At 45.1% G+C, this 19,695-nt stretch overlaps 1 protein-coding gene across 1 annotated transcript; it reads right to left on the bottom strand.

Annotated features, from left to right (window-relative positions):
- Nucleotides 1–16,657: 16,657 nt before the first annotated feature.
- Hmgn2 (high mobility group nucleosomal binding domain 2) lies at nt 16,658–19,622 on the bottom strand. The gene is made up of 6 exons (XM_008836821.3): nt 19,432–19,622; nt 18,729–18,773; nt 18,557–18,586; nt 17,964–18,014; nt 17,177–17,272; nt 16,658–16,856 (listed from the first exon to the last, which is right to left on the bottom strand). The coding sequence occupies exons 1-6, from the start codon at nt 19,444–19,446 to the stop codon at nt 16,821–16,823; spliced, it is 273 nt and encodes a 90-aa protein (XP_008835043.1). The 5' UTR covers nt 19,447–19,622; the 3' UTR covers nt 16,658–16,820.
- Nucleotides 19,623–19,695: the final 73 nt, after the last annotated feature.

The following is a 19,695-nucleotide window of genomic DNA, read 5'->3' as shown; positions in this document are numbered from 1 at the left end:
CAACCTGGTCTACATAGTGAGTTCCAGGCCAGCTGGGGTTATAGGGAGACCCTGTCTCAAAAAGACCAAATAAATAAATAACCCACCCTGAATGTGATCAGCACTATTTCATGAGCTGGAAACTTGGAACTAATGAAGAGGGAGAGAGAGAGAGAAAGAGAGAACCAACATTCATCTTTTTCTCCTTCCTGCCTGCAAAAGCAATGTGAGCAGCCCTAATGAACTGCACCTTTGAACTCTAAGCCAACAAGACCCTTCTTCCATTAAGTTGCTTTTGTCAGGTATTTGATCACAGCAACAAGAAAAATGACTTAACACATAGGCCTTGGCCTCATCCATATGATGCTGGTTTTGGAAGTGTGCTGAATACAAGAATTATTATAGCTTTGCAGAGGCTTCCACCCAGATTTTAAAGGAAATCCTGGGGGGAGGAGACAGGCAGTGTGTGGCAGGATTCGAATAACTGCAGACAGCCCTTGAGAGGGTGATGAGTGACATTGTGAGGTGAAGCTTAAGCTGCGGTGAAGACTCCATGATGCTGGAGATATCAGGAACCTGGGCTATGCCGAAGAAAGCTTCAGACAGTGGCGCCAGCCCAAGAGAGGCCACATGGGCTGTAAATGGCAGACCCATTCACGCACATCATGACATTATGTGTCCTAGATGCCAGACGTGGAGCTTTAGGACTTAATATTTGTACAACTAGGTTTTATTCTTTTTGTGTTTATTTTGTTTGTGTTTTTGAGGTAAGGTCTCGCTATGGAGCCCTGACTGGCCAGGAACTTATTATGTAGACTAGACTGGCTTGAACTCATAGAGATCCACCTGCCTCTGCTTCCTGAGTGCTCGGATTAAAGACGTGCGCCACCACGCCTGGCCTTCAGTTTCATACTTAACTTTTGTCTGACGCTTGCTATTTTCCTATTCTTCCCTTTTGGAATGGGAATAATTTCTCTGTGTTAGAAATGTAACACTTGCTTATTTATTTAATTTATTTTTGGTCTTTTTGAAACAGGGTCCCCCTGTAGCCCTAGCTGTCCTGGAACTCACTATGTAGACTAGGCTGGCCTCAAACTCACAGAGATCCACCCACCTCTGCATTCCACGTGCTGGGACTACAGGTGTGTGCCACCATACATGGCTACTTTTTTATTTTTACAGGGTCTCACAGATAACAGTTGCCATGAATCTCAACGTAGACATTCAACTTGGGCTTTTATCTTTTTTTTCCTTCCCTCCCTCCCTCCCTCCCTTCCTTCTTTTCATTCAAGATTTATCTATTTTAGCTGGATGTGGTGGCTCACACTTTTAGTACCAACACTCGCACTCAGGAGGCAGAGGCAGGCGGATCTCTGTGAGTTCAAGGCCAGCCTGGTCTACATAGAGAGTTTCAGGCCAGCTGTGGCTACAGGAAGACCCTGTCCTGAAAAGAAACAAACAAAAATATTTCTCTATTTGGGGGGGCTGGAGACATGGCTCAGAGGTTAAAAGTGCTTTCTGCTGTTTAGCCGGGCGCGGTGGCTCAGGCCTTTAATCCCAGCACTTGGGAGGCAGATGCAGGTGGATCTCTGTGAGTTCAAGGCCAGCCTGGTCTACATAGTGAGTCCCAGGACAGCTGGGGCTACAGAGAGAACCTGTCACAAAAAGACCCCCCCCCCAAAAAAAGTCCTTGCTGCTCTTGCAAAGGACCTGGATTTGTTCCCAGCACCCACATGGTGGCTAACAGCTGTCTGTAACTCAGTGCAGGGGATCTGATGACCTCTTCTAGCCTCTGAAGGCATTGCATTCATATGTTGCACTTAACATACAAGCAAACAAAACACACACATAAAAGAATAGTAAATAAATATAACTGGGCGGCGGGGGGTGGGGTGGTGGTGGCTCACGCCTTTGATCCCAGCACTCAAGAGGCAGATGTAGGTGGATGTCTGTGAGTTCAAGGCCAGGCTGGTCTACATAGAGAATGCCACACCAGCTGCGGCTACAGGGAGACCCTATCTCAGAAAGACCAAATAAATAAATAAATAATAAATAAATAATGTAAATTTTTAATTTTTAAAATTTTATATGTATGAGTGTTTTGCCTATATGTGTACTATGTGCATGCCTGGTGCCCACAGAGTTCAGAAGAGGGAATCTGATCCCCTGGAACTGGAATTATAGAATGCTATAAGCCACCACATGAGTGTTGGGAACAGAACCCATGTCCTTTGCAAGAGCAGCGACTGCTCATAAGTGCTGAGCCTGACCCTCAATTTGGGCTTCTGAACGATGTCGGAACTGTTCAGACTATGGGAACTCATGAAGATGAACTGAATGCATTTTGCATTATGAGGTAGACAGGAGCCTTTTAGGAGCAGAGTAAAATGTTGTGGTTTAAGAAATATGTTTGGGTATCAAGTTGACAAGTGTGGTTGAGTTATGATTCATCTTATCAGCTTTATTTAATTGACCAATGCCTTTAATCCCCAGCACTTGGTAGGCAGAGGCAGGTGGTTATCTCTAAGATCAAGGCCAGCCTGGTCTACATAGCAAGTTCCAGGCCAGCAAGAGCTACATGGTGAAAACCCTTATCTCAAAAAAAGAAAAAAAAAAAAAAAAAGAACCATAACAAAACCAAATAGATTTTAAATTAATAAACCTAAACTATTATCAATGTAAAAATTATTAATAGTTTCTGTTCTTTTTCTCCTACAAATGCTTTGAAATTCAGTGTTTTTAAAATATTTTTTCCTACATTTAAAATAATTTTATCTAATTTTTGACAATCTTATACATTCATATAATGCTTTCTGTTATATATCTATATATTTACATATTGTAATTTTTAGTGAAATTTTTGCAAATTTCATACAATATATTTTGAAATTTAGATTTCTAATCTGCACTCCTAATATTTATTATTTAAGTAATTTTTTATTTTTCAGAATTTTAATTTATTTATGTGTATGTTTTGCTTCATGTATGTAAGTGGACCCATGTGTAGTGCTTTCAAAGTTCAGAAGAGGGTGTCAGATTTCCTGGTTTTGGACAGTTATTAGCCACCATGTGGGTGCTGGAAACCGAACCCAGGTCCTCTGCAAGAGCAGCCAGTACTCAACCGCTGAGTTATTTTTCCAGTCCCCTATTTGTTTTTTTGAGACAGGGTCTGAAAATCCCTATGTTTACCAGGCTGGCTTTGATCTCACAGAGATGCGGAACTTGCCTCAGCCTTTGGAGTGCTGGGATTAAAGGCATGTGCTGCCATCCCTGGAAATACTTAGTTTTAAAAATTAGTGTAGGGCGCTGGAGAGATGGCTCAGTGGTTAAGAACACTGGTTGTTCTTGCAGAAGACCCAGGTTCAAATCCCAGCACCCACATGGCAGCTAACAACTGTCTGTAACTCCAGTTCCAGGGGATCCGACAGTCTCTTCTGTCCTTCACGGGCATTGCACGACACGGGTGCACTTACCTACATGCAGGCAATACACCCATATACATAACATAAAAATGATAAAATATGCTGGGCATGGTGGCGCATGCCTTTAATCCCAGTGCTTGGGAGGCAGAGGCAGGCGGATCTCTGTGAGTTCAAGGCAAGCCTGGTCTACATAGTGAGCTCCAGGACAGCTGGGGCTACAGGGAGACTGAAAAAGAAAATAATAATAATAATAATAAAATATTTTTTTAAAAAAGATACTGTACCTGTCAATGATGGGAGGTGGCTGAAAGCTTTGAAGCCATCACAAGAAGCTATGTCATTAAAAAACAAACTAGAATATAATTTGAACACTTCAAGAGAGTCCCAATCCCTCCAACAAGTCTATTTATTTTAGAGTTTAATCTATTTTAATAGCAAATTTACAGAAACACACAGAAGATAGACATGTACCTGCATGTAGGACAACTCAGGAAAATACCGAGAATAGATGGAATCTGCTGTTTGACAGAAACGCTAGCAGCACCATTTAGTAATCCTGGCATTTGGAAGGTAGAGGCAGAATCAGGAGTGCAAAGCCATCCTCAGCTACACAGTGAGGTCAAGGTGAGCCTGGGATATATAAGACCCTGGAGAGAGAGAGAGAGAGCTAGAGAGAGAGAGAATTAAGAAACGTACTTATTCAAAACAAACGGGCTGGAGAGATGGCTCAGTGGTTAAGAACATTTGCTGCTTCTGAAGAGGACCTGGGTTCAGTTCCCACCATCCATGATGTGGCTCACAAACTTACAAACTTCTGTGACTCCAGAGGATCTTAGTTTCAGAGAATCCAATGCCCTCTTCTGGCCTTTGTGGGCACTACATGCATAACTTGAGGCACTCACACACATAAAATAAAAATCTTTCTTTTTTGAGACAGGATCTCCCTGTAGCCCCAGCTGCCCTGGATCTCACTATGTAGACCAGGCTGGCCTTGAACCACCTGCCTCTGCCTCCTGAGTGTTGGGATCAAAGGTGTGGGCCACTAGGCCCAGCTAAAATAAACCTTTTCTCTCCTTGCTTCCTTCTTTTTTTGGTCTTTTTGAGTCGTAGCCCTGTAGCCCCAGCTAGCCTGGAACTCACTTTGTAGACCAGGCTGGCCTTGAACTCACAGATATCTGCCTGCCTCTGTCTTCTGAGTGCTAGAATCAAAGGCATGTGCCACCATGCCAAGCATAAATCTTTTTTTATTTTTAATTTATTTTTAATTTTTATTTTATGTGTATGTGTGTATTGCCTGCATGTAGGTAAGCGCACCCATGTCATGCAATGCCCGTGGAGGAGAGAAGAGGCTGTTGGAACCCCTGGAACTGGAGTTATGGACAGTTGTTAGCTGCTACATGGGTGGTGGGATTCGAACCCAGGTCTTCTGCAAGAACAGTGTTCTTAACTGCTGAGCCATCTCTCCAGCCCCACATAAATCTTTTCTTTTTAATTATTTATTCAATAACCACATACTTAGAAGTATTTCATTACAACAGCATTGACATATTCAGTAACAATTTCCTGAGCTAAGATGCGTCTCTTTCAAAATTGGCTATAAATTTCTAGGTATATAGTTGAATTAATATAGTTATACAATATTGTACTCAGTATAAACCATATAAGACATAAAATTAAATGAGGTTTTAATCTTTAAAGTAAGATCTCCATTTCTTAGATCTCCATTTCATTTTAAAATATACTGTTTCTTACAGAAAGACTCATTGTTTTTGCTACTAACACTGAGATGTTGGCACATGCATCTCTAATCTGTATATCTGATTATTACTAGTCACAGTCGGTTACTTTCTGAGCTCCTTGGCATCTGAGCATGTATATAAAGTCGTCAGGTAGATTTCAATGGTAATGTGTTTTACATCTACTAATTATTAAGGAGCACATTTTTATGCTTTAAAGAATTATTTTTTTTAATCATTTTTAAAAAATTTTAATAACTACATGATTAGGAGAAGTATTTCACTACAGCTTTAACGTATTCAGTAACAAACTCCAGAGCAAGAGTACATCTCTCACACAAGTGGGTGCAAATTTCTAGGTCCACAGTTGAGTTAATTAATTAATTAATTAATTAATTTCTGTCTTTTTGAAGCAGGGTCTCCTTGTAGCCCCAGCTGTCCTGGAACTCACTAGGTAGACCAGGTTGGCCTTGAACTCACAGAGAACCCCCTGCCTCTGCCTCCTGAGTGCTGGGATTAAAGTTTGAGCTACCACACCTGGCTCCTACTATTCCTCTTAAAAGTTGAATTTAGCCTCACCGAATGTAGCTTCTGGGGAGGCTGGACAGTGCTCAGCTAAAGTCCTTTCCCTTCTCAGGGACTCCAAGAGGGGTGCATTCTTGACCTTTTCCTGCTGGCAGAGAACCAGGCTCAGAGGCTAAAATGACCCACCTAGGACCCACTGCCCCTGTATACTGCTGCACCTCCTAAAAGACCCCTCCTCAACACCTTAGGGGTATCCTCCTGGGGAAGAAAAGGCTGTTTAAGAGGCATTTAAGGGGGAGTTGGAGAGATGACTTAGCTGGTTAAGAGAACTGACTGTTCTTGCAGAGGACCTAGGTTCAGTTCCCAGTACCCACATGGCGGCTAACAACCACCTGTAACTCCAGTTACAAAGGATCTGATGCCCTTTCTCTGATATCCCTGCTACTGTCTGCTGTGTTGTCGACACCCCCAGCCATTCCCCACTACTTGCCCTTCTGGTGAATCTAGTCAGCCTATCTAGAGGTCTTTGTTTTAGGAAGATCAGCTGTTCTTCATCTAGCAGCAATCAGTTGTCAATATTCCTTTGGATAGGATTGGGGTCTGCTGTTCATTTTCCCAGTTCTATGCTGGGTTACTATCTGGGAGTCTCTTGGGCCACCCTGGCCAACAACTCAAAAGAAGGTATCGCCTAACTGGCATTGTTGCTTGTTATGTAGCCTTTAGCTATGCATATGGACTCAAGAAATTATATTGGCCCCTTTAATCTTTGGTTATACTTTCCTTTTGCGTATAAATCTTTTTTAAAAATACAAATTCTGGGGGCTGGAGAGATGGGTCAGTAGTTACAAGTATGTACTGCTCTCGCAGAGGACTTGAGTCCAATTCCCAGCATCCATGTTGGGCAACTCACAACTGCCTGTAACTCCAGCTTCAGAGGGATCCAATGCCTCTGACCTCCACTGGCACCTGCACTCACATGCACATCCCTATAGATACACACATATACACACAGTTATAAGTAAAATATTATTTTAAATATTTTATTATTTTTATTTTTATGTGCATGAGTGTATTGACCGCATGTATGTGAGCGCAACCGTGTTGTGCAATGCCACGGAACTCAGAAATCCAAACAGTGGCATTGTCCAGAAAAATTTAACATATTTAATAAATTTTATTATTTATTAATTGATATAAAGTTGAACTGCTGAAACATGTGCACTGAAACATTTTTTACTTTCATTTATATTAAAATTTCACACACAGCCAGGCATGGTAGCACACGCCTTTAATCCCAGCACTCGGGGGGCAGAGGCAGGTGGATCTCTGTGAGTTCAAGGCCAGCCTGGTCTATATAGTGAGTTCCAGGACAGCTGGGGCTACAGGGAGACCCTGTCTCAAAAAGACCAAAAAAAAAAAAAAAAAATTCACACACAAATGAAATTGGAAAATTTGTAAATAACTGATTTCTGTCCCTTATTTTTCCACTTGCCACCATAAATTTAGTTATGTTTTGGTCCCAGGGAATAGAACAGGACAAAGGGAAAGAAAAAATTAAGAATAAAATATTTCCTATGAAAGTGGATTTCTTTTTCCTCTTTTCTTAATATTTATTTTTATTTTATATGTATCAGTGTTTTGCTTGCATGTATGTAAATGCACCATGTGTATGCAATGCCTGCAGAGGCCAGAAGAGGGTGTCAAATTCCCTGGAACTGGAGTTGCTGATGGTTGTTAGCTGCTATGTGGGTGCTGAGCCATCTCTCCAGCCCTCTTTTTTTTTTTTTTTTTGAGACAGGATCTCACTATGTAGCCTTGGCCGGCCTGGAACTCACAGAGATCCACCAGCCTCTGCCTCCTGAGTGCTTGGATTAAAGGCATGTACCACCATGCCTGGCCTAGAATGGATTTATTTATTTATTTGTCTTTTTGAGACAGGGTCTCCCTTTAGCCCCAGTTGACCAACCTTAACTGACAGAGATCTGCCTGCCTCTGCTTCCCAAATACTGGGACTGAAGGCATGTGCCACCAGAATGGATTTTTTAAAAATCTTGTTTTATTTTTATGTGTATGAATGTTTTGCTTGTATGTAAGTGCACCACATGCGTGCAATGCCCATGGAGTCCAGAAAAGGGTCTTGGATTCCCTGAAACTGGAATTAAGGATGGTTATGAGCCACCATGTGGATGCTGGGAACTGATCACAGGTCCTCTGCCAGAGCAGTCTGTGCTCCTAACTGCTGAACCATCTGTCCAGCCTCCAGAGTAGATTCTTTTTTTTTTTTTTTTTTTTGTCTTTTTGAGACAGGGTCTCCCTGTAGCCCCAGCTGTCCTGGAACTCACTATGTAGACCAGGCTGGCCTTGAACTCACAGAGATCCACCTGCCTCTGCCTCCCGAGTGCTGGGACCACAGGCATGAGCCACTATGCCCGGCTCAGAGTAGATTCTTAAGTACATTCTGCATGTGTGCAGGATGTGAGTTGAATATCTTTCAGCATAACTGTTACATATTTGGTATGGACAGCACACAGGCTGGTATCTTCAAAAAGGCCAACCAAGCCAGCTGTGGTAGCACAGGCCTGAATCCTAGCATTCAGGAGGTAGAGGCAGAGACAGGTGGATCTCAGTGAGTTTGAGGCTAGACTGATCCACATAGCAAGTTCCAGGGCAGTCAGTGAAATCTTTCTCAGTCTCACTTCCCTTCTGCAAAGCACTGCTGCACTAGCTGGCATCTGGGGAGTGCAGATCTGTTGTGAGGGCCCTTCTCCTGAGAGGGGAGTTTGCCAACTTGGTGGAGTTTGTTAGCTTGTTTTATTTTGTTGTTGCTGCTGTTTTTTTATTGTTGTTGTTTTTTGAGACAGGGTCTCCTGATGTAGCCCTGGCTGGCCTGGAACTCACTATGTAGAACTCAGAGATCCTCCTGCCTCTGCCTCCCAAGTACTGGGATCAATGGTATGCCCTGCTGTACTCAGTGGAGTTTTGATAGTTTCTAATTTCACAGAATAGTTCAGCACCAGGCCTCTAAGATGAGGTTTCCTCACCTGTCCAGTAGAGGGGGCCCTCCTTTGAGTGACTTTTGTGGCCAATTATTTTTTGGGTGCTTTACCACAGGTGGAACTGGGCAGTCTTTGTAAACCTTACTCTTGACTGGAGGTTGGCAAGCTGGAGGTGGCACTGGTGACAGTGTGGGAACAATGGCTGCAACTGCCAGTCAGTGAAGACCTTTTAACTCACTATTGTTCCTTGTTTCGGGGTAGAATCCAGAAAGGGGTTGTTTCTCATTTAAGTCAGGAAAGAGAGATTGAGGGGCAGAACCTAGGTTTGTGGCTGAGGAGGTTGTGGAAGGCCCTAACCTGTCTTGATAGGGATTCGCCTTCTGACACCAAGCACTGAGACCAGATCTCATACTTGACTATTTAACCTCACCTGACCCTTGTCTGCCATAAAAGCCATACAAAGTCTATTTTCCCTATGAGGGCCTCCGGGCAGCTACCCCCTCAAGCCTGTACATTGTGTAATAAGTCAGGAACTGCATGTGGGTAAACCAATCAGTAACAAGAATAGCCCCAGGAAATAAGGATCTTTGTTCTTCAGATTTGCAGAACCAAAAGGCGTCTCAAGATTAGGATCAGAGATGCATCATCTAGCCTACCGGAAGAGAGAAGGTGCCCACCAAGTCTGATCAGCCCACTGCCTGATATCTCCTAAATCAGAGGCCCAGCAAGATGGCTTTTGACAGTCCTCCATCTTCTTACTCAGCTGCTTGTTGAAATAAAGTCACATTCCTGGTGTAACAGCACCTTGTCACCCAACTTAAATGGCCTGTCATACATTAAGTAACTGGATTGGAGTGAGTTCAGTTACACTTTCTCAGGCCTCAAATATGGAGGCTTGGGGAGTTCCTAAAGTTCGCCAAGGTTTGAGCTGGTCTCAGCATCTCTGCTACATCTCAGGAGGAAAGCAGCCTCAGATGATTATGTGCTCTGTCTCTGCAGTTGTAAATGAGCAGAAAAAATCCTGAAGTGTCAACACCAGCATCCTGTTGGTTGTCTCTAGGAGGAGTGAGTTAGGTGAGACCAAGAGGTTTTTCACATTTGCTCTTTAAAAAAAGTATTTTTATGTGTTAGTATACTGCCTACATGTAAGTGTGCCCATGTTGTGTAATGCCCGTGGAGGTCAGAAGAGGGTGTTGGATCCCTTGGAACTGGAGTTACAGACAGACGTTGTTAGCCACCATGTGGGTGCTGGGATTTGAACCTGGATCCTCTGCAAGAGTAGTCAGTGTGCTTAACCACTGAACCAGCTCTCCAGCCCCTCACATTTGCTCTTGTATGTCTATATGCCATGAGCTCAGTCAGTAAAGTGTTTGCCTTGCAACCATGAGGACCTGAGTTCAATCCCTAGAACCCATGTTAAAAAATCGGGGGGCAGGGGGCTGGAGAGATAGCTGAGCAGTTAACAGCACTGGCTGACTGGCTGCTCTTGCAGAGGACCCCAGTTTGATTCCCAGAACCCACATAGCAGCTACCATCAGTAACTCCAGTTCCAGGGGATCCAATGCCCTCTTCTGACCTCTGCAGGCACTGCACGACATGGATGCAGTACACACATGCACTCATACACATTAAAAAAAAAAAAAAAAAAATCCGGGCATGGTATCCTATACTTGCAGTCTCGAACTGGGGAGGTGGAGACAGGTGGATGCCCGGGTCTCCATGGCCAGCCAGCCTAGCCTACTTGGTGAGTTCCACCGAGACTGTCTCCAAAAAAAAAAAAAAAGTGGATGGTCCTGAGGCATGACATTCAAGGTTGTCATCTGTGCACGTGTGTACACACGTATTCCACACAGCAGTAGTCATCTGAGCGAAGTCCTCTAGCCTTAGAGGAGAGGTTGATTTTTTTTCTGGAGTCCTGTGGGCTGATGTTCCTTCCATCTGGCAGGAGCAAAAAGAGCCAGTTACTGGGATTTGTCCTGGGATGGTTGGCTCTTCCAAAGGTCCAATAAGGTCCAGTAGCAGAAAACAGTTGGGGATGAGGTGGGAGCTGGCAGGGGATAGGGCAGAGAGGGTACACGCTTGAGCTGACAGAAACCAGAGCAACGAAGGAGCAGGTTTGCCCTCTGTTACATAGTGAGTTCTGGGTCATCCAGGTCACATAGTGAGAGCCTGTGTCAAAAACCAAAACTAAAGCCAAGTGGAAGGTCTGACCTCAGAGAAGAGGGTCTTTCTCCCCTAACAGGAAGACAGATGTGTGAGGACGCTGTAGGGAGGTAGTAGAGGTATCTTGAGAAGTGGGGAGGGGAGGTGCACACCCTTGTGAAATGGGTCTAGACAGTAGGGTGCACATTCTAGGAATGGAAGGAGTGTGGGGGTGCTGAAGGCTCATATGAACCTTGGGTCTAACTACCAGTGAGAAGGATCCTACCAAGACGGGGTCCAGCTGTTCACCAAACACAAACCTTTCCTGAAGAGGTCCAAACAGCTGAAACTGACGAAAACAAGGCGGCATACAGCCAGGCGTGGTATAGCAGATTTAAAAATTGTTTATTTTTAAAAAAACAACCCCAAAGAGGCTGGTAAAGCATGTGTTAATCTCGTTTATTGAATGCCAATTATAAAATACCTAGTTTTACATTTTTTTCTCTAGGCTTACTAATGTGTTTTAACTGATTTAAGCATTTAAGTTTCCCTGTTTTATAGAATAAAGGCATCTTTACAAATTGCTATTACCTCTTGAAAATAAACTGCTGATTTTTTAAAATGCTTTTGCTATTCTTTCAGTAACAGAGTACCTTGAATTTAGAGATGTCTTATGTCTTAATCATCAGCAAAAATCCATATCTTGAATATCAAATTCTTGTAGACTTTCTAATCACCAAGAACTAAAAATGGTATAATTTAAAACTCAAAAAAAGGGGGGGGGTGCCAGACAGAGATAGACAGTGTGCTTCTTGAATGCTTTCTTTTTTCTTCTGGTTCTGAGGACCAAATCTAGAGCCTGGAAAATGCCAAGCATGGTATTTTTACCACTGACTGGTATCCTTGGCCTAATATACTTGTTTCAGCTCCCCAAGTATCTGAGGTTATATGCCTGCACCACCAGGTCTGATTGACTTCAGCCTTCCAGTGCTAAGATTACAGCTGTATGCCACTATGCCTGGTAAACTAAAAGGACTTTTTTTTGGTCTTTTTGAGACAGGGTCTCCCTGTAGCCTCAGCTGGCCTGGAACTCACTATGTAGAACAGGCTGGCCTTGAGCTCACAGAGATCTGCCTACCTCTGCCTCCTGAGTGCTGGGACTAAAGGCATGTGCCACCACACCTGCCTTCTAAAAGGAAATTTTTTTTTTTTTTGGTCTTTTTGAGACAGGGTCTCCCTGTAGCCTCAGCTGGCCTGGAATTCACTACGTACCAGGCTGGCCTTGAACTCACAAAGATCTGCCTGCCCCCGCCTCCCAAGTGCTGGGCTTAAAGGCGTGCGCCACCATGTTGGGCCCCCATTATTCCATTTTTTTAAGAAGTCCTTTTAGGCTGGGCATGGTGGCGCACGATAAAACAAATCAGCTCTACTGAAATGCTCAGTTCAAATTCAAGACTTTGGTTTCTTCTCTGTGTATTTTTTCTCAACACTCTGAATTCCATTTCTCAATGATACCCTAGCTTATAAAATTAGAACATTACTGTTCCTTTTACCTCTGCCTCCCCAGTGCTGGGATTTACATTCTTTGTTTTGTTTTGCGAACAGGTCTCACTATGTAGCTCCAGCTGGCCTCAAATTCACAAAGGTTTGCCTGCCTCTGTCTCCCAAGTGCTGGGATTAAAGGCATGCACCACCAATCCCTGCCCACATTAGAATTTGATATAATGGTATTGTGAACTATTTTCAGATGAAATGATTTATCAAGTCAACAAGTTATGCTTAATGGCAAGAAGTGGACAGTGGCATAAATGAGGACCAGCCTGGAGCAGCTCACAGCTGTGACAGAGGCCCTGCATGTGGGAGTCATTACATCATTCCATTTTGCACATAATAATTTCCCATAACAAAAAGTATTTTTTTCAAAGTCAAGTCACCATGACTTGTGTACCCAGGAGGCATGTGCTTTGATGGGGAGGGCACACTTTGAGGGTATTCAGGGATGGAAAGGGGTGAAGGTGCAGGTTTTAATTAATTTTTATTTTTTTTTCTGTCTTTTTGAGACAGGGTCTCCCTGTAGCCCCAGCTGGAACTCACTATATAGACCAGCCTGGCTTTAAACTCACAGAGATCTGCTGGTCTCTGCCTCCCAATTGCTGGGATTAAAGGTATGTGCCACCACGCCCAGCATACACAAAATATTTTTTAAAATTTAATTTTAATTTAAATTTGCTTTATGCAGGTTTTAATTAAAAATTAAAAAAAAAAATTGGGTGTGGTGGTGCATTCTTTTAATCCCAGCACTTGGGAAGCAGAGGCAGGCAGATCTGAGAGTTTGAGGCCAACCTGGTCTCCACAGCAAGCTCCAGGCCAGCCATGGCTACATTGTGGGACCCTGCTGCACCCTTCCTTAAAAAAAAAACCAAACAAAAAAACCCCCCATTTTTAAAAAACTATGTTCTAGCTGGGCGTGGTGGCGCACACTTTTAGTCCCAGCACTGGAGAGGCAGAGGTAGGCCAATTTCTGTGAGTTCAAGGCCAGCCTGGTCTACATAAGAGTTCAAGGCCAGCTGGGGCTATAGGGAAACCCTGTCTCCAAAAAAAAAAGTTCTATTTTATATGTATGAGTGTTTTGCCTGCATGCAGAAACCAGAAGAGGGCTTCAGGATCTCCTGGAACTGGAGTCATGGACAGTTGTTAGCTGCCATGTGGGTGCTGGGAATAGAACCTGGGTTCTCTGCAAGAGCAGTCAGTGCTCTTAACTGCTGAGCCATCTGTCCAGCCCTCTTGCAGAGGGCCTGGGTTTGCTTTCCAGCACCCACATGGCTGCTAACAACCATCCATGACTAGTCCTTGAAGATCCTATGCACTCTTCTCCGCTCCTGCTTGGGCTCTTACTGCATAACATGGCTGCACTTAACGTACATGCAGTCATACCACTCATACACATAAAATATAGTGGGGATGCAGAGATGGCTCAGAGGTTAAGAGCACTGACTGCTCTTGCAGAGGACCCAGGTTCGATTCCCAGCATCCATATGGCAGCTACGAACTGTCCTAACTCTAGGGGAATCCAAAGCCCTCTTCTGACCTCCGCAGCATTGCACGACATGGGTGCACTCACATACATGCAGGCAACACACTCACACATAAGAAAAATAAAAGGTAGAGAATGGGGAATTAGCCACCAATGAGCATGTGTCTAAAGGGGTGATGGAACGCTTTGAGATAGTGAGTTTTGTTTCTCTCAGCCAGTCCCGTGGCCTGAGTGAGATGAATCCAGGTCTAGAGGTCCCAGACCATGAGGGTAGAGGGCTGCACACTCAGCAGCCCTTCCCCTTGCAACTCTCTTACCCACCTGGTTAGTTCTAATGATCTTGACTAAGCAACTATGTTTCCATTACTCTTGCTGTGTTTCCTGAGTGGACAGAGCACATAGTTCTGACAGAACGCAGGTGCTAAGCTTTCTAGAAATGAACTGTTCCTTGAGGAAGAAAAAGTCCTGCCTCTGGACATTGGTATCCAGCAGAGGACCTTGGATGCCAGCTGGACCTTTGGAGGGCAGCACAAGGCAGTCCCCAGATCCATGGAGCCCTCAAACCTGGCTTCCTTATACTGTCTTCCCTTCTTATGGGCCCAAGATCGCCTAGAACCAGCTGAGTTGGAAAGAAAGGCCCACTGTTATTTTTTGGTTTGACACACGTTCTTACATGGCCCAGGCTCGCTTTGAACATGACATAGTTTAGGATGACCTTGAGTTGATGGATCCTCTTGACTTCACCGCCCAAGTCCAGGTTTTAGTTCAGCATGTCAGTGGCTTAGGATAAGGTGCTTGCCATATCCTGATGTTTGCTTTTTTGGTCCCATCAGTACTGAACAGGGAGGAAAATAGAAGTGCATCATATGTACTCCAATTACATAGCAACACAAGTCAGTCAATAAACTTACCAAGTCTAATTCCAGCCAGGCACCTATCTGAGCCACAAAGTGGCAGTAATACACATTTCATACCTGACTAGCACATGGTGGAACTGCTTGCAGCCTGTGGCTCAAGCATTTACTATGAATGTTGATAAAGAATACAACTAGTTTTCTCTATTTTTGCTCAAATGCCAATCTGCTAACCCTAACCACTGAAAGTTCTGTTAACTCTGGAAAATGACAACTTTCCAGTAAAGATTACACACTTATACCTCAAATTTCAGTGGTCACTAAACCAGAGGCAACCTAGGTAGGTATTTTATCAAAAGGGTGCCCCCACAGGTGGATCTTTGTGAGTTCGAGGCCAGCCTGGTCTCCATAGCGAGTTCCAGGCCAGCTGGGGCTACAGTAGGGAGACCCTGTCTCAAAAAGACAAAAAAAAACCACCCAAAACAAAAGGGTGCTCCCAAACAGAAGTCTAAAGTTCTTGACAAGTTTCGGTACTCATTTGCACTTGGGGCTGAGGCAGGGAGATGTCTGAGACTAGCCTGCCATGGCTACAAGTGAGACCAACTCAAATAGCAAAAACTAACCAGAAAAACAAGTACACCTGCATTTACAAGACAGAATACCCACCAGAAAAACTCCAAGGGAAACTGGTAACCCTAAGCTTTTGACAGAAAGGATGAGGCAACTTTTGTAGTCTCCCCAATTACTTTCTCAAATACAGACAGGTGGTCTGTGAAGCCCAGTTCAACTTGCAGCCCCAAATCCATCAAAAGTGCCTTATTCCAACATACCTTTTGATTAACCAAAATAAAGTCCCCATTAATGTGGGCAGGTCATGTTAGGAGTACTGTCACCTGACTCCATATGCCCAACACAAGCCTACAGCAGACTATCAGCCTGCCAACTGTCAAGGTTGAGCTGACAGGAACCAAATCTTGTTCTACCAATCTTTACTTACATAAAACATTTTAATAGGAGGGCTGGAGAGATGGCTCAGTGGCTGCTCTTGAAGAGGACCTGGGTTTGGTTCCCAGCACCCACTTTGCAGCTAACAACTGTCCCTAACTCCTGTTCTGGGGATTCAACACCCTCTTCTGGCCTCTGGGTATTGTACAACAAAGGTGCGCTTACATATACATGCAGGTGAACACTCATAGAAAGATGCTATGACTACATATGGACCGCCACATCTGACAAAGGATGCATCTTGTTCCAAGAGTCTTAAGAGAAGCCAGGTTCCCCACTGCTGGGAAAAGACCAGACATGGCATTCCAAGCCAAACTGTATCCAGCTTTATTAAAGATACTTTTCATTCATAAACAGTCATGGTATTTCAGGCAGGACATGGGCAGACAATCATTAACAGTATACAAGAACTTTCAAACTCCCTTCTTGTATGGACTACCAAAATCAGAAAGCCACTACAATTAAGTCTTTATTTTATGTTCTAAATGGGAAAAATTTAGAGTGAGGATTGACATTTTACTTTAAGCATGCCGCTTAACAACTTTTCACAAGCTGACCCTGACTTTCAGGAAGTGAAGTGAACATGACAGAACTATCAGTACGAAGATCCACAATCTTTTAGAAAAGGAACCACTGCTCTTCTGAGGAACCATCCCAATGATATCCCTGCGAAGTCCAGATTGCCCAATGTACTGGCTTTAAAACCAATTTAGGGGGGCTGGTCCCAACAGGTCTCTGGTTTTAAGGGAGTTAAGTCTATGTTGATTTGAAGGTGGAGGTAGAGGAGGATATAAAAACCAATTTTGAATTTTCTCATGCCACAAGGCATTATGTGCCAAGGTGGCCACATGGTACCAGCATTAGGAAATACCCTCCCGGGAGCCAAGAGGAGTCCTTCAAAAACTAGCAGGGAAAGGTGATTCCCCCACATCAATCCAGCTTGGGAGACATTTTGTTAGTGACACATGTTCCTCCCCCCTCAAACAATGAAGTGTTCTGTGTGCTAACAACATAGCTTTAAAAAAAAAAAGTAAAACAAAATTCTGCATTTTTATAAAACTTGATAAAAAATAGTATTTCAAACTGTACAGTCACCAGAAGTACACAGTTATCAAAAACGCACAGCTTCACTTGGCATCTCCAGCACCTTCGGCTTTCTGTGCCTAAAAGAGAAACAGATTAGTTCAACATGTAAGTTTTAAATTGCCTTTACCCACTCCAGATGGCATTATTTTGCTTCTAGGTCAAAACTCAGGTTCACAAGACCTGAAGTTACTTCCATATTAAAAATCTCACAGTACACTACACAGTATGTTTGAGACCTTGGGACAGAACAACACAGTAAGTGCCTTTTAGCTTACAGTAATACTTTTAGAATGCAGGACTGAAATCACAACACACCTAGAATGATAGAGGTAAGGGCAATACAAGTTTGGGGACCCACAGCAGCTGAGCTCACTGAATGTGGGCCCAGCAGAAGTACCTGGTCTGTTTTGGCATCTCCGTTTTCTGCAGGATTATTCCCATCCTTGCCAGCATCAGCTTTTCCCTTTTTCCCTTTGGGCACTTTCTCGCCCTTCTATTTAAAAAAAAAAAAAGGCGGGGGGGAAGGGGTGCACAGTAAATGAACATTTCATTTCAGATTACCAGGACATGATCTACAAAGTTCTGCACAAGGCCAGGCATGGTGGCACATGCCTGTACTCCCAGCACTTGGGAGGCAGTTCAAGGCCAGCCTAATCTACATAGTGAGTTCCAGGACAGCTGGGGCTACAGGGAGACCCTGTCTCAAAAAGACCAAAAAACAAAACAAAGTTCTATACAAGGCAGGCTTACTTGAATCACACTCCCTACCATGCATTTACAACTGATGAAAACTAGGCTGAATTCTACCTTGTGATTCTCAACATAGAAAAACTCATTATTGAAAAGTCAATTACTGATAAAGGAATTCTTACCAAAGAAAGTGTTAAGGAAAACACTATCACCAGATGTGGTAACCCACACTTTTAATCCCAACAGAGGCTCTGTGGGCCACAGATCTCTGAGTTCAAGGCCAACTTGGTCTACATAGTGTATTTCAGGCCAGTTGGGCATACAGGGAAGACCTTGTCTCAAAAAGACCCCCGGCCTCAAAAAAGACTAAGGCTATCGAGATAACTTATACCATCAACCGACATTATGTGGAATTACGTTAAGGTGGTGAAGGACAGTCTTTCTGTGAACATTACCAACTACTATTAGCATGGCTGTCCCTCAGCCCCTCTTACCTTTGCAGGTGCCTTTTTAGGCTTGGGCTCTGGCTTTGGAGGAGCAGGTTTCTTATTGTGGAAGGCAAAACAGGAAGCAATTAGCATAAAAGAGCAAAGAAACCACCCACAACCAAAGACAGAACCAGGAAAGCTCTCCTACTTGTCAGTTTTTGTGGTTGTCTTAAAAATACTTTTTAGTATCTTTACTTTTTTTGCGTGTATTTTTTGCGTGTATTGCCTGCACGCACGTAAGTGCACCGTGTTTGCAATGCCTGGGGAAGTCAGAAGAGGATGTGAGATCCCCTGGAACTGGAGTTACAGATTAACAGCCATGTAGGTGCTAGGAGCCAAATCTGGGTCTTCTACAAGAGCAGCCAGGGCTCTTAACCCCTGAGCCATCCCTCCAGCTTCGTGGTCGCCTTTCTGTTGCCGACCTTCCACAGCTATCAGAACTTGGGAGAAGGAAACCCCAGGTGTGCAGTAAAACAAGACAGGACACTCACAACCAGCCTCTCACTACAATTCAATGAAATCAAAGGGGTACCTCACCTCCCCCATCGCTTTTTAGTGTCAGGGATAAATAAAAGAAATGAAAGAGCATACACACTTACAGCGGATAATCTTGCAGATCTTCTCTGTGGCTATTAAAACAAAAAGTCAGAAAAATAAGCCAGCTTGAACAAAACTCTAGGCAAGTTCCATACAAGGGCTGTGAACTATACCAAAGCGGGCTCGTGTTTTTTAGGGCTTTGTTCGACGCCCCTGAAGAGAATCAAGACTCACCTCGTCCTTCACCTTGGCTTTATCTCCTTTGGCATCCCCTTCAGCCTATAAGAAAAGACACCGCAGCTCCAGAGCGACCCTGTCATCGTCCAGAACTTGGAAGTGCCCCACGCGGCGTTTCGGGACCAGTCTGCCCGGCTGCGGCCCAAGCGCGCTCGGGTCGGAGCAACAGCTGCAGCTGGTGCAAACAAGCCTTCCCAAGGCGGAGCCAAGAGCCGTTGCCATGACAGCCGTCGACGACCGGAGCGGGCGGGCACGTACAGCCCGGGAGCCCGTGGGCGGCGCATCCCGTGCGCCGGGGACGTGGGCGTGAGGGGGAGGAGCCGCGGCGCGCCCCGCCCCAGGCGACGGCAGTTTTGGCGGCAGCGCTCCCCCGCCCGCCCAGCCTGAGCGCCGCCTTCCCGCCCTTTCGGGTTTGAATCGCCCGCTCGGCCGCCCGCCCGCCGGGAGGAGGGGAGGGGGCTGCGGTGGGGGAGGGGGCGCCGCGGCCGCAGGGCGCGGAGGCCACAGCGCCCAACATGGCTCCTCCCGCTGCCGCTCCTCCAACATGGCTTCTGGTGCCCGCGGGCAGTGAGCCGCGCAGGGTGAGCCCAGGCCCCGCCGCGCCGGGAGCCCCGCGCCGCCCCCGCTCGGTCGCCCATTTTCGCGGCCCGCGCCGGAGGCGGCGGCGATGCCCTGGAGCCGCGGCCCTCACGCCACGTACCTTTCTTTTGGGCATGGCGGCGACGGGGGGGACGCAGGCGCTGGACGCGGGGCTGCAGCGGTGCGCGGCTTTGGTCGGTCTGGGGGTCGTTCTCGGTGCTTCTTCACACTGCTCGGGCTCCGGGGGGTTTATAAAGTTTTTATAGCGCTGGGAGCCCCGGACCGGTTAGAACCGGATTTCACCTCCCGCCGTCGCTCATTGGCTCAGCTGGGGTCACGTGGGCGGGGTTTAAACTCACCTCCTCTGGAGGAGTGAGGAGGGGGA

The sequence above is a fragment of the Nannospalax galili genome, unplaced genomic scaffold (genome assembly GCF_000622305.1).
Source record: "Nannospalax galili isolate Female #2095 unplaced genomic scaffold, S.galili_v1.0 scaffold1258, whole genome shotgun sequence".
NCBI lineage: Eukaryota > Metazoa > Chordata > Mammalia > Rodentia > Spalacidae > Nannospalax > Nannospalax galili.
This window is presented reverse-complemented; position numbering and strand designations above follow the sequence as displayed.

What these genes read in the sequence shown, in the direction of transcription:
- Hmgn2 (XM_008836821.3), bottom strand. An exon ending in GATCTGCAAGATTATCCGCT is followed by an intron (nt 18,015 to 18,556) that starts GTAAGTGTGTAT and finishes TTCCACAATAAG; the next exon opens with AAACCTGCTCCTCCAAAGCC. An exon ending in CTAAAAAGGCACCTGCAAAG is followed by an intron (nt 17,273 to 17,963) that starts GTAAGAGGGGCT and finishes TTTTTTAAATAG; the next exon opens with AAGGGCGAGAAAGTGCCCAA.